The 13125-nt window shown below is 33.0% G+C and overlaps 1 protein-coding gene across 1 annotated transcript in view; it reads left to right on the top strand.

Annotated features, from left to right (window-relative positions):
• Positions 1 to 9004, top strand: part of ppp6r2b (protein phosphatase 6, regulatory subunit 2b) — a 33180-nt gene extending 24176 nt beyond the window's left edge. Inside the window, exons 22-25 of the mRNA XM_051135422.1 lie at positions 4031 to 4182; positions 5381 to 5477; positions 7072 to 7196; positions 7274 to 9004. Coding sequence (XP_050991379.1) covers positions 4031 to 4182; positions 5381 to 5477; positions 7072 to 7196; positions 7274 to 7506 — 607 coding nt within the window. The 3' untranslated portion in view covers positions 7507 to 9004. The remainder of the gene's footprint in view (positions 1 to 4030; positions 4183 to 5380; positions 5478 to 7071; positions 7197 to 7273) is intronic.
• The last annotated feature ends 4121 nt before the right edge of the window (positions 9005 to 13125 follow it).

The raw sequence follows: 13125 nt of genomic DNA, 5'->3' as shown, positions 1-13125 counted from the left end.
AAAAGTTTTTGAACAGTAAGATTTTTTTTGTTTTTTTAAGTTGGACTTTTCTGCTCACCAAGCCTGCATTTATTTGATCAAAAGTACAGCAGAAACAGTAAAATTCTGAAATATTTTTACTATTTAAAAATAACTGTTTTCTATTTTATATATATTTTAAAATGTAATTTATTCCTGATTTCAAAGCTAAATTTTAGCATCGTTACTCCAGTCACATGATGCTTCAGAAATCCTTCTAATATTCTGATTTGCTGCTTAAAACACATTATTATTTTTGTTGACACAGCTGAGTATATATATACTATATATATATATATATATATATTTTTTTTTTTTTTTTCAGATTTTGTTAATAAACAAAGTTCAGAAGAACAGCATATATCTGAAATAGAAATTGTTTGTAAAATTATAAATTTATCATCACTTCTGATCAATTTAAAGCATTTTTTGCTAAATAAAAGTATTAATTTCTACAATTTCTTTTCCTCAAAAATTAATTAAATAAAATATTATACTGACTCTTTTAAATGGTACAATGTTACAAGAGCTATTTATTTTAGATAAATGGTCTTCTTAATTTTCTAAAATTTCTATAAAAAAAATAAAATAAATTCTACTCAGCTGATCTTTGGATCTTTCTATTCATCAAAGAATCCTGAAAGAATGTACTCAACTGTTTTAAATATTGATAATTATAATAATAATAATAAAAATAATAGTATCTTAAAACAGCAAGTCAGCATATTAGAATGATTTCTGAAGGATCATGTGACACTGCAGTGATGTTGCTGAAAATTCAGCTTTGATCGCAGGAATAAATTACACTTTAAAATATATTCAAATAGAAAGCAATTACTTTAAATAGTAAAATTTTTTAACAATATTAACACTTTTACTGTATTTTGGATCAAATAAATGCAAGCTTGGTGAACAGAATGTGACCTTATTATAAAGTGTTACCTCTATATATAAGTAGTACAAATCATGCATTTTTAAATGTATTTTAAAATCCAAATACAAATTTGGGTTCATCATACCTGATGTTTGGCCTTATGTCATCATGAACATGAAACCACAGGAATGAAACAAAACACTGAAAATTCCATGACTGGGAATGACAAAAATCCTGTGTGAAGTGCACTGAAAGTGAAAGCTGCCCTGGAGGCACAAGAGGGCGGAGCCTCAGGTGAGAGGAGGCGGGGCACCTTAGGGAAGTGGGCGTGGCTTTGTGTGTGTGTAAGAGAGTAAATATTTTTCACTACTGGTGGAACCTGTCTGTCTGCTTCACCGGAGACACTGAGACACAGCCTGAAGTGCAGGACGCACAAAGAACAGCGGAGAGAACACAAACACACATTTACCAGCAAGAAACCATACAGAACGCTGGATAGAGCAAAAGTCTGGATGTAGACCACAGGATTGGACGACACGTAGATGAAGACGACATGGGGTGTGTTTGTGTTTGTTTCCGTGACAGGTGCATCAGTGTGTTTGAGTCTGAATGAGGCTTGTGTTTTTCTGAGAACCTTTAATGGGTAAAAGCATCTTGGATATGGGGGGATGTCAGAGTTACAGCAGCTCTGATGAAGAGGATGTCAGCACTCTGAAGGCAAACTACACCAATATCAGCCTGTTCAAAGTGTGAGTATATACTTTACACACACACTAGATAGGCAGTAAAATAAAGTATGCACACATCAGACAAATGTCTGCTGAAGAGATAAGCGCCAGCATATCCTCAGAGAGAGAGAATGTGTGTTAGCATATCAGTAGTTTCAGTTGAGCTTCGTGTTGAAAAAGAGGCTCAAAGTTAAAGGAAACTTCCATAAGTCCATGTGTGTTTGTGTGTGAAAACATGGACCCTCTGCATAAGGGTTTATGGGTAAACACACCTGCCGTGGCCCGTGTATTTACATACCGCACAACCGTGTAGGAGTGCATCTGGTCATTTGGAGACAAAAATGCATTGCTTGCTTATAAAATGTTGGCTAAAAGTAAGCATTAAATACATGAAATAGCCATTTAAGTACTGTGGTACAGTAGTGGTAATACTGTTATATGTATTTCCATGTACATTAACTGTTGTGTCTAACATGAGCTTTATCTAACAGAATCTAACCTCACATCAAGGAAATACCAACAATAACTAACTATTCAAATTTTTTTTTAGTTTACACTCATGCACATCTTACACCTACACTAAACTAAAATGTACAAAAAAGTTATGTAATATTTATGACAACAGCCATAAAACGTGCATTAAAAATGGAAAACGGCAAACAAACAAAGCTATATATATATACTGGCAGTCAAAAGTTTTTAAACAGTAACCCTGCATTTATTTAGTACAGTACAGTAAAATTTTGAAATATTTTTACTATTTAAATTAACTACTTTCTATTTGAATATATTTTAATATGTAATTTATTCCTATGATCAAAAGCAAAATTTTCAGCATCATTACTTCAGTCTTCAGTGTCCCATGATCCTTTAGAAATCAGAATTTGGGAAAGAATGTATACAAATTAACACTTTCATTTAGCAAGGATGCTTTAAATTGAGCAAAAGTGATGACAAAGACATTTGTAATGTTACAAAAGATTTCTATTTCAGATCAGTGCTGTGATGAACTTCCTATTCATCAAAGAAACTTGAAAAAATTCTACTCAGCTGTTTTCAGTATAATAATAATAATAATAATAATAATAATTAATTTTGATAATCATTTGACTTCCGAAGGATAATGTGACTGAAGTAATGATGCTAAAAATTCAGCTTTGAAATCACAGGAATAAATTACATTTTAAAATACATTAAGATAGAAAAGAGTTATTTTAAATAGTAAAAATATTTCAAAACTTTACTATTTTTGCTGTACTTCAGATCAAATAAATGCAGGCTTGTTGAGCAGATGAGACTTCCTTAAAAACATTCAAAATCTTACTGTTCAAAAACGTTTGACTGGTAGTGTGTGTAAAGAAAAAATTTACAAAGTCATTGTAAATCTCCTCAAGTGTCAACTAAAGGCTTTGTAAACATAGTATTTCTCATCAGAGTGATTAATTTAGATGAAATCATGCAATGGGGTGTGATGAAAATCTGTTTTAAAATGTTTTAAAGGTGATGCTTACATTAGTGAGTAATGAGCAAACAGAAGTACCTCTGTTTGTGTAATAGACAAAAATGCAATAACATCTGCGCATTGCTTATGTGCGGCATAACTATCCCAGTGCTTTTTGGGGCGACCATATGGAAGATATTCCACCTCGCAGCCTGTTAGGACAAGGCCACCGTCTCAACCTCCCTCCACACACAAACACACACTATCAGTTATTTCAAGGCTGAATTCAGAGGTCTGTTTTCTTTGTATTCACACACTCGCGCGCTCCAGGTCAGCGTGTGTGGTTTTTCTCATTTGCATGAATGAAAATTATAAGCGCTGTCTACAGTAGAAAGCAGCACTCTTTCTAGAAAGTACATGATGATTGCTCACTAATGCTGTCGGAAAACACAAATAAGCGAACACAGCCTCCTTCAGCACATACAGTAATCGACCAGCCCCATGTGCACACATGACAAACTAAACTAAATCCCTGTGTGTCCTTGTGTAACGTCACACACTGTGTGTTCGCAAAAACGTTTGCTATTTGCTCAGGAACATAACTATTTGAACACAAATTAACTAGCAGACAAGCTCACGGCAAAAGAATTTCACATCGCAAAGCTGTTGATACACCAGCATATTTTAAATGAGATATTTTTTCTGCATTTCTCCTCTATCTTGATTTTTAATCTAGTTAATCTAGTCCTTAAAGAATTGCTTTTGTTTCTCTTTTGTAAGTCGCTTTGGATAAAAGCATCTACCAAATGTATAAACATTTAATATAACTTGGTTTGACCCTTTGTTCCTGGTTATACTGTGCACAATTCATTAATGAATTTTATATCTAAAAAAGGGCTTTTATCATAATGTAATAAATTGGTTCGCTAGATTCTCATTGAATATTCTGTTGACTGTGTTTGTTGACAGAAAGCATAACAGTCAACATATAATTCCATCTGCTGAGGTCAAACCTTACCTGAAAGATCACTTCCTGTCCAGACGCATCACTGATCTCGACCTTCTGACCCTTTCTGCCCTGCCACATGGCATAGACCAGCAAGAGTGGATAGCAACAAACAGTGAGTATTCAAACACACAAACAAAATATTAAAAAATTAATGCCAGAAATAAATAAATACTAAACTAACCCAAACCCAAATCCTACCACTACAGTTTTTATTACTGTGAAATTCACTGAAATGAAATATTATATATATATATATATATATATATAAATATATAGATAGATAGAAAGATAGATAGATAGATATAGAATAGATTTTTAATGTTTTTTTAAAAAGTCTCTTCTGCTCACCAAGCCTGCATTTATTTGATCCAGAATACAGCAAAAGCAGTAATATTGTGAAATATTTTTACTTTTTAAAATAACTGCTTTCTATTTGAATATATTTTAAAATGTAATTTCTTCCTGTGATCAAAGCTGAATTTTCAGCATCATTACTCCAGTCTTCAGTATCACATGATTCTTCAGAAATTATTCTAATATGCTGATTTGCTGCTCAAGAAACATTTTTATTACATTATTATTATCATCATTATTATTATCGATATTTAAAACAGTTGAGTACATTTTTTCAGGATTCTTTGATCATCATTTATATGAAATAAAAAGCTTTTGTAATTTTTTTTGTTTGTTTTGGAAAGAAATTTTTGAAGGCTGTGATGATGCTAAAAATTCAGCTTTGAAATCACAGGAATAAATTACATTTTTAAAATATATTAAAATAGAAAACAGTTATTTTAAATAGTAAAAATATTTCAAAATTATACTGTTTTGCTGTTCTTTGGATCAAATAAATGCAGGCTTAGTGAGCAGCTAAATTAAATACACACGAGTCAGAGAGCACATAATGCCATTTACAGTTAAACACCCAGTAATCAAAAAAATGATGACACACTCAAAAGTACTGTCTGAATGAGCAATTCAGGGCTGAAACAATACACTAGAGACGGAAACATGTCAAAAATGTCTTAACATATGTATTATGTTCAGTAACGCATAAAGGAATGATGGGAATGTGCTGGGCTTGGCTCACTTATCTGTACATTTGAATAAAGGCTGGCCTGTAGCTTAACTTACTCTCACCTGGAACCACCTACTTAGAGAATAACAGAATAAAACAATGCACAGCAAAAATAGTATGTACAAAGAAAAAAGTTTGAGACAAAAGCACCATGCATCAGATAGCTTGGTCTGTGGCTTTGTTAAGCTCTGTGTGCGTAATGTGTGTTAACTCATCTTACTGTCTCTTCCAGCGGTGTCGTTTTTCCAGCACACTACTCTCTTCTTCAGCGCTCTGTCTGAGTGTTGCTCAACGACAACGTGTCCGGCAGCCAAGTGTGCAGGAAACCTGTGAGCAAAACAAACACACTTTATTACAGCTAGTTAAAAGTGACAAACTTAATTCACAACTCAAATAAAGGAGGAAGATGAGACATATGTACGCCTTACAAAATATTGACAAAGCAACTGTAGTTTATTATGGTATTATTGTAATATACACTACCAGTCAAATGTTTTTGGACAGTAAGGCTTTAAATGTTTTGCTCACCAAGCTTATATTTATTTGATTCAAAGTACAGCAAAAACAGTACAATTCTGATATATATTTACTATTTAAAATAACAGTTTTTTATTTTAATATATTTTTAAATGTAATTTATTCCTGTGATTTCAAAGCTGAAATTTTTGCCTCATTGCTCCAGTCAAATGATCCTTCAGAAATCATTCTAATATTCTGATTTGCTGCTCAAAAAACATTTATTTACTATCAGTTTTGATCAGTTTATAGTAGGGCTGTCAAACCATTAATTGCGATTAATCGGATACAAAATAAAAGTTTGAGTTTGCCTAATATATGTGTGTGTGCCGTGAGTGTAATTATCATGTATATATTTAAGAAATATTTACAAGTATATGTATTTATTATCATTTTTTCTCTTAAATATATCCATTAATTTGTGTGTATTTATATATACATAATTACACACAGTACACACGCAGATATTAGGCAAACTCAAACTTTTATTTTGTTTGCAATCAATTGTGATTAATTGTTTGACAGTCCTAATTTATTTAATTTTCTTGTTAAGTAAAAGTATTCATTTCTATAATTTCTTTCCCAAAAAATAAAAATAAAAAATTACACTGACTCCAAGCTTTTGAATGGTATAGTGTGTTACAAAAGCTTTTTTATTTCAGATACATTTTGATAATTACATATTAAATAATTATATATTATTTAATATAATTATATATTGAATAATATTATTGATAATCATAATAATAAAAATGTTTCTTGAACAGCAAATCAGCATATTAAAATGATTTCTGAAGGATCACGTGACACTGAAGACTGGAGTAATGATGCTGAAAATGTAGATTTGATCACAGGAATAAATTACATTTTATAATATATTCAAATACAAAGCAGTTATTTTAAATAGTAAAAATATTTCACAATATTACTGCTTTTGCAGTACTTTGGATCAAATAAATAGAAGCTTGGTGAGCAGAAGAGACATTAAAAACATTAAAAATCTAAAACTTTTGACTGGTAGTGTAATTATACTTAGTATTACTGTATTTATATAAATATATAATTATTGTAGTAATATAATTATATAATAATCTATTGTAATTATATATATTTTTATAAACAATTTAAGTGGAGGAAATTTGCACTACTGTTGTGGTTCTTATTGCTGGTTTATTTTAATATGATTCATCAGTCCAGTCATGCACGCGGATGCATGCAGGCATCAAGATCCATGATGACAGTCAACAAATATATTATTTTAGATAAATTTTTTAAAAAATCCCTTAAGAATAATTACATAACAAGTAGCTTTGTTGTCACAAAACAAACAACAGCGGGGACCAGGAATAGTACAAAAATGCAACTGTATAATTGATTCATAGTTACAATTGCAATTTTTGTTTTTAGTATGTATGAATGGACGGACGATCAGGGGAAGAAACTGAAGTGTTCAGCTCCGATCTACATCGACTACGCCTTATCCTACATCCAGGAGATACTCACAGATGAGCGTGTGTTTCCCACCAAGGCCGGTATGAAGTTCTCACAATCAGAAATTGCCTTAACCTAAATGATCTGAACACAGAAGTGACTGTGTGTTTGTGTTTAGGTTCATCGTTCCCTTCTGGATTCATGTTCCTGATTCAGAAGATCTTTGTGATGCTCTTCCGTACACTGGCTCACCTGTTCAGTTCTCACTACAAGGAGGCCATCGCTGTGGAGTTACACCCGCACCTCAACACACTCTTCACACACTTCATCACCTTCAGCCACACGTTCAGACTGCTGGAGCCCTCAGAGACGGCGCAGATCGACGAGCTCTTCACCGTGCTCACACACTGACTCACAAACACATGGAAATGCAAAGAATATACATGTGAGAGCCTGTGAAGCATAAAATTTACAAATGGGACACTCTAATGGACATGTGCAAGCAAAGGCCACAGCAAGTGCACTATTTAGGACGGTTCCTTTTTTGATGTTACATGAAGAATCCCCTTGATGTTTCAACCCAGTAGAAGCAGAATGTGTCAATCAAAGTCAGACTGAGCTCTGATTGGACAGCGCAGCTGGCCCCGCCTATTAGTGGCATTTCAGTGCCAACTGTGAACGTGGGCAATTTTCTTTTGGCCCGTGGCCACATGCTCTTTCAACAGGATGCAATTCTTGGGAATCCGCACTGGGGACTTTCAACTGTACTTTGGAAATTATGGCTGCATTCTCTCTTGGTGTGTTCATCTGCCACAACCAATGAAAAAAGAGAGAGAGAAGAAAAAAAGATACACTGTCATTCAAAAGTTTGGGGGTCACTATTTTAAAAATAGAAACTATTTTCGATGTTTATCGATCACATGACTCCTGTTTCTGTAGCTCCGCCCACTGTGAAATCTCATTGGTCTGAAATCCGGCAGCACATACCTGAATATTAATCAAATGCCCTGATTGGCCGCATGGCGTCTTCACTTCCATTGAGAACCGACAGATGAACGAACAATTCGCGATGCGCCCAGTGTTGCCAAATCCGCGTTTTCCCCGCCGAATTCGGCTACTTTAACCATAGATATGTAGTTTATATAGAATGTACATAACATAGACATGTATCTATACATATCTACGGTCAAATATCAGCTTTGCCTCACAGGAATAAATGACATTTTAAAATATATTAAAATAGAAAACATATAATAAAACATAAAATTTTACTATATTTTCAACGTTTTCAGTCAAATTAATGCAGCTTTGGTGAGCGTAAGAGACTTCTTTTACAAACATACCGACCTCAAGCTTTTGAAGCGTGTATTTTTGAATGAATCACAAACACTACATCATGTCCTAATCAGGTAAGACCTGATAATATGACAAAAGTAAAGACTTTTCCTTGTTTTTCTCCTAAGTTTTTATCCTAACCAGTTGCGACTGCAACAAGAAAAAGTGCGTTTGTCGATCACACGACTCGTACTTATGTAGCCCCGCCCACTGTGAAATCTCATTGGTCTGAAATCCCGATGCACATACCTACATATTAATCAAATGCCCTGATTGGCCGCACTTCCACTTCCACGTCTTCACTTCCATTGAGAACCGACAGTCATGTCCAGTGTTGCCAAGTCCGCGTTTTCCCAACTGAATTCGGCTACTTTAACCATAGATATGTAAGCTAGATATGTACCTACTGTATACATATCTATTGTAAAATATCGGCTTTGCCTTACAGGAATAAATAACATTTTAAAATATATTTAAAACAGAACACATATTATTTTTATTATGTTAAATTGTCCACAATTTTCCACAATGCTGTTTTCATAATTTAAAATCAAATAAATGCAGCTTTGGTGGCCATAAGAGGCTTCTTTACAAACATTAGAGCATTTGAACGGTGCATTTTTAAATTAACCACAAACACTACGTCATGTCCTAATCAGATGCGACACAATACCACAATGTATGTATGTACCTATACATATCTATGACTTTAACACTGTTGCCGCGGGTTGAAGCGACTCCGTGATCTTTCTCCACTGGAATGTGTTTTGGAACAATTTTGTTGTGACAACCTGGCAACCCTGGTCGCGTCCCGTCATGTCTGTTTAGGACAGGGGTGCTCAATCTTGCTCCTGGAGATCTACCTTCCTGCAGAGTTCAGCTCCAACCCTGATCGAACACACCTGAACCAACTAATTAGGATCTGAAGGAGCACTTGATAATTACAGACAGGTGTGTTTGGTCAGGGTTGGAACTAAACTCTGCAGGAAGGTAGATCTCCAGGAACAGGACTGAGCACCCCTGGTTTAGGACATGCTCTGCTTCTGCCAGCACCTTACCTGAGGTACCTTATGATGACAAATGGTTCTGAATCATTCACAAACATCATTTCACACACATACATTTTCTGACTTGAACTTAATTACAACGATTAATTCCAAACCCCGCTAGAATGATACTGTGATATAATATTAGTAGCTATAATATACTGTTGATGGTCTTGTATTGGTTTAGTGCTGGTTTGTGTTCCTGCTTGTTGGAAGAGAGGGGAATATGAGGATAAAGAGAGAGATCAGATGTTTCTCCTCGATCCTGAGCATTCATAAATGAACAGCCCTGAGGATATTAGAAATATACACATGAATACACACATTGGAAAGCTTGTCCGACTGGTTCCCAAGAGGAATTAGATCCGTTTATGCACTCTCTCACTCACTCTCTCTCTCATACACACACACACACACATCACATTACATTTAGCCATTGTCATGCATCAGTGTATTTATTACTTTGTCTTTTTTATCCTGTGCAAAGTAAGAAGGAACTGAATTTGGGGATGACAGACTTGTACATTTCTCAAACACACAAAATAGTATACTATTATACACTATATACATCGTATAAACTGTATACTGCTTAAAAAATAGTATGCCATGATTTTGCACAATGTTTCAAACAGTAGCATACTAGACTGGTGTAACATGACCACATTACTTGTTTTTAATTCCAGTGAGTGAATAATTAACCCACTGATCTGTTATTTTGCATTTGCAGTGCATGTTTTTGTAAAAATCAGTTCACTTTCAAAAATTCTGTGAAATAATGAGTCAACAAAAGACAGGTGAAGCACACTGCATTATGGGATACAGCCTAGTGTGCTCCGCTGTATAGTAAAAATACTATGTGCTACAGAAACAGTATACTAGTATTTTAAACACTCCTGGAACAACACATATGCTTGATGCTGTACTTTTCACAGGTTTGGTCTGATATATACTACTCTTAGTAAACAGTATGAGTAGTATGTTACCATGCAATTCCAAATGCAGACTGTGTGTCAAAGCACTGAGTGAACATAAATGTGTTGCTCCAGCAGGGGGAAGCAAAGGGAAACTGTCGTTGAAAAAGACTTTCATCATCCACCACAGCACCAACACACTCCTAGTGCCCTAAAATCTGCTGAACACTAGACTTATGGACATTAAACACACTCGCACACATATTTAATCAAATGACTTGACTCCAAAGGGCTGTTAGCACTACATTGTGAAACCTTGTAAGGCAGTGTTTGGATAAGAAGTTGAAATAAAGACCTTGACCATTGAAACATCTCATAAGTGCACCAACGTGATTGGTTGATTTATCTTTCAGGGCACCTGCTGATGGGCTGAGATTGGAGGAGGGAACGGGGTGAGAGAGTGGGTGGTACAGTAAAGTACAGTAGTTTCTTATTCCAGTAAAATACTACAGTAATTTCAGTGTCTCAGTGACTCTGTAAAGAGCCTAAAAAGGTCTCTAAAACACTGTAAAAATTTTAATCTTCTTCAGAAGGTCAAACTATTCCTATAAATATTGTTTGAGTATTCATTTTATATGATTTTTGTGATGTTTGCAACCTGTAACCAAAACTAAGGCCTGTCTAAATACATTTTAAAACCTTTTGTTTGTTTTTATTCTAGCAATGAACATACATAAAATAATAATAATAATAACTCTGAAAAATTAAATAAAAATACATACACTAGAATGAGTTAACATGAATCCAAATTCAGTCTATATTTAAATAAATATAGCTAGTTCAGAAGAAAATATTGATTTATTGTTATTGATAAACTTCTGCAATTTTCTGCAAAATAAATAAATAAATAAATAATTGTTAACTTTGGTAACAGAGTTAAATAGTTGAGCGTGATAAATGCAGTAAACACTGCAATATTATTTGTTTAAAAAATTAAACAAAAAATTAATGGGTGAGTTTTTTTTTCAACTATTTATCTTAAAAAACGAATTATAAGTTAACATGGTTCCAAATTTTAGTCTAAATCAGAATAAATAAATATAGGTTGGAAACAAATGTTGATTTGTTATTATTGATAAATGTCCATTTTCTACAAAATAAATAAATAAAAATAAATAAATAATTGATTGTTAACTTTGTTGACTGCATTCATCAAGCTTAACCATTTAACCCTGTTACCACTGCAATATTTGTTTAAAAAAAATAATTTAAATTTTATATAATTTAAAAATTATCTAAAAAGAAATATATATATATATATATATATTTTTTTTTTTTTTTTTTTTTAAATTATTTAACATACATGGTTCCAAATTCAGTCTAAATTGAAATAAATAAATATAGTTTGGAAGCAAATGTTGATTTGTTTATTGATAAACAATTTTCTGAAAAACAAATAAATAAAATATGTTAATTAATAGTTAAATTTGGTAACACGGTTAAATGGTTGAACTTAAAGAATGCAGTCTGCACTGCAATATTTGTTAAAAAAAAAAAAAGAAAAAAAAAGAAAAATGGGTGCATACATATTTTTTAATAATTTAACATAGACCTACACAAAAACATTTATAATAAAAATCAACTAAAAATTAAAAATATGTATACTAGAATAAGTTTCATGGTCTAAACTGGAATAAATCAATATAGTTTGTAAGCAAATGATGATTTGTTATTACTGATAAACTATTTTCTGCTAAATAAATAAATAAAAATTAATTAATTAATAGCTTTGGTAATAGGGTTAAATGGTTGAGCTTGATGAATGCGGTCAACACTGCAATATTTGTTAAAAAAAAGAAAACGGGTGAATATTGTTGTTGTTATTATTAAAAATGTAGCAGAAATGATCCAAATTGATGTAAATTCTTGTAAAATTCATGGGTGTCACAATTTTTATTATTTTTTTTATTCTAGATAATTAATCTATCAAATAATGTCCTAAAATATATAAGATTTGTGCACCTCTGCTTAAAAAAACAAAAAAACAAAAACAAAAATGCTCCATAAACTGATCCGATTTAGACGGATCAGAGATGAATGTAGCTCTCATCTGAATTTAATCTGCAACAGTAAACCAGTTGAATTCTACAATGTGTTTTTAATAGGATTATAGTAATACAGTGTTGAGTTTCGTATTATAATAGTGCATAATAATGAAGAGAGGAGAGACACATGGACAGACACACAAATATACACTTACACACAAGCAGGCAGCTCTGTCTGAGAGAACTGAGGCATGAATGCAATCGTATCCTGTTGCTGTCTGACCCATGACGCAGAACAACACACATACTCTAGCTCACGAGGCGTCTGCAGAAACCGAACCAGTTCAAGGGCTAATGCTAATTATTTATATTGCATGAAAAAGAGAGTGTAAATCTACATGTGTCCTGAAAGTAAATGACAATCGCAAGTCACAAGAGTAACAAACAACAATGCAAATACACAAAACTTTTCCAATATTTCCACAGAAGAAAGAATCATATGGTTTTGAACTAACAATAGGTTGAGAACATAATATTCACAAAATTCATTAGTAAATGAAACCAATAAAATAACTTTTCCAAATAACGAGACACCCAAGTTTATGGCATCATTTATGAGACTGAAATGCAATAAACGTCCTAAACTTTTAAACATACAGACGTGTCTCTGAAAACACTGACATAAAAACAAAC

This window comes from Labeo rohita, chromosome 18 (assembly GCF_022985175.1).
Source record: "Labeo rohita strain BAU-BD-2019 chromosome 18, IGBB_LRoh.1.0, whole genome shotgun sequence".
Lineage (NCBI taxonomy): Eukaryota > Metazoa > Chordata > Actinopteri > Cypriniformes > Cyprinidae > Labeo > Labeo rohita.
Note: the sequence above shows the minus strand (reverse complement) of the source record. Positions and strands in the feature narration are given on the sequence as shown.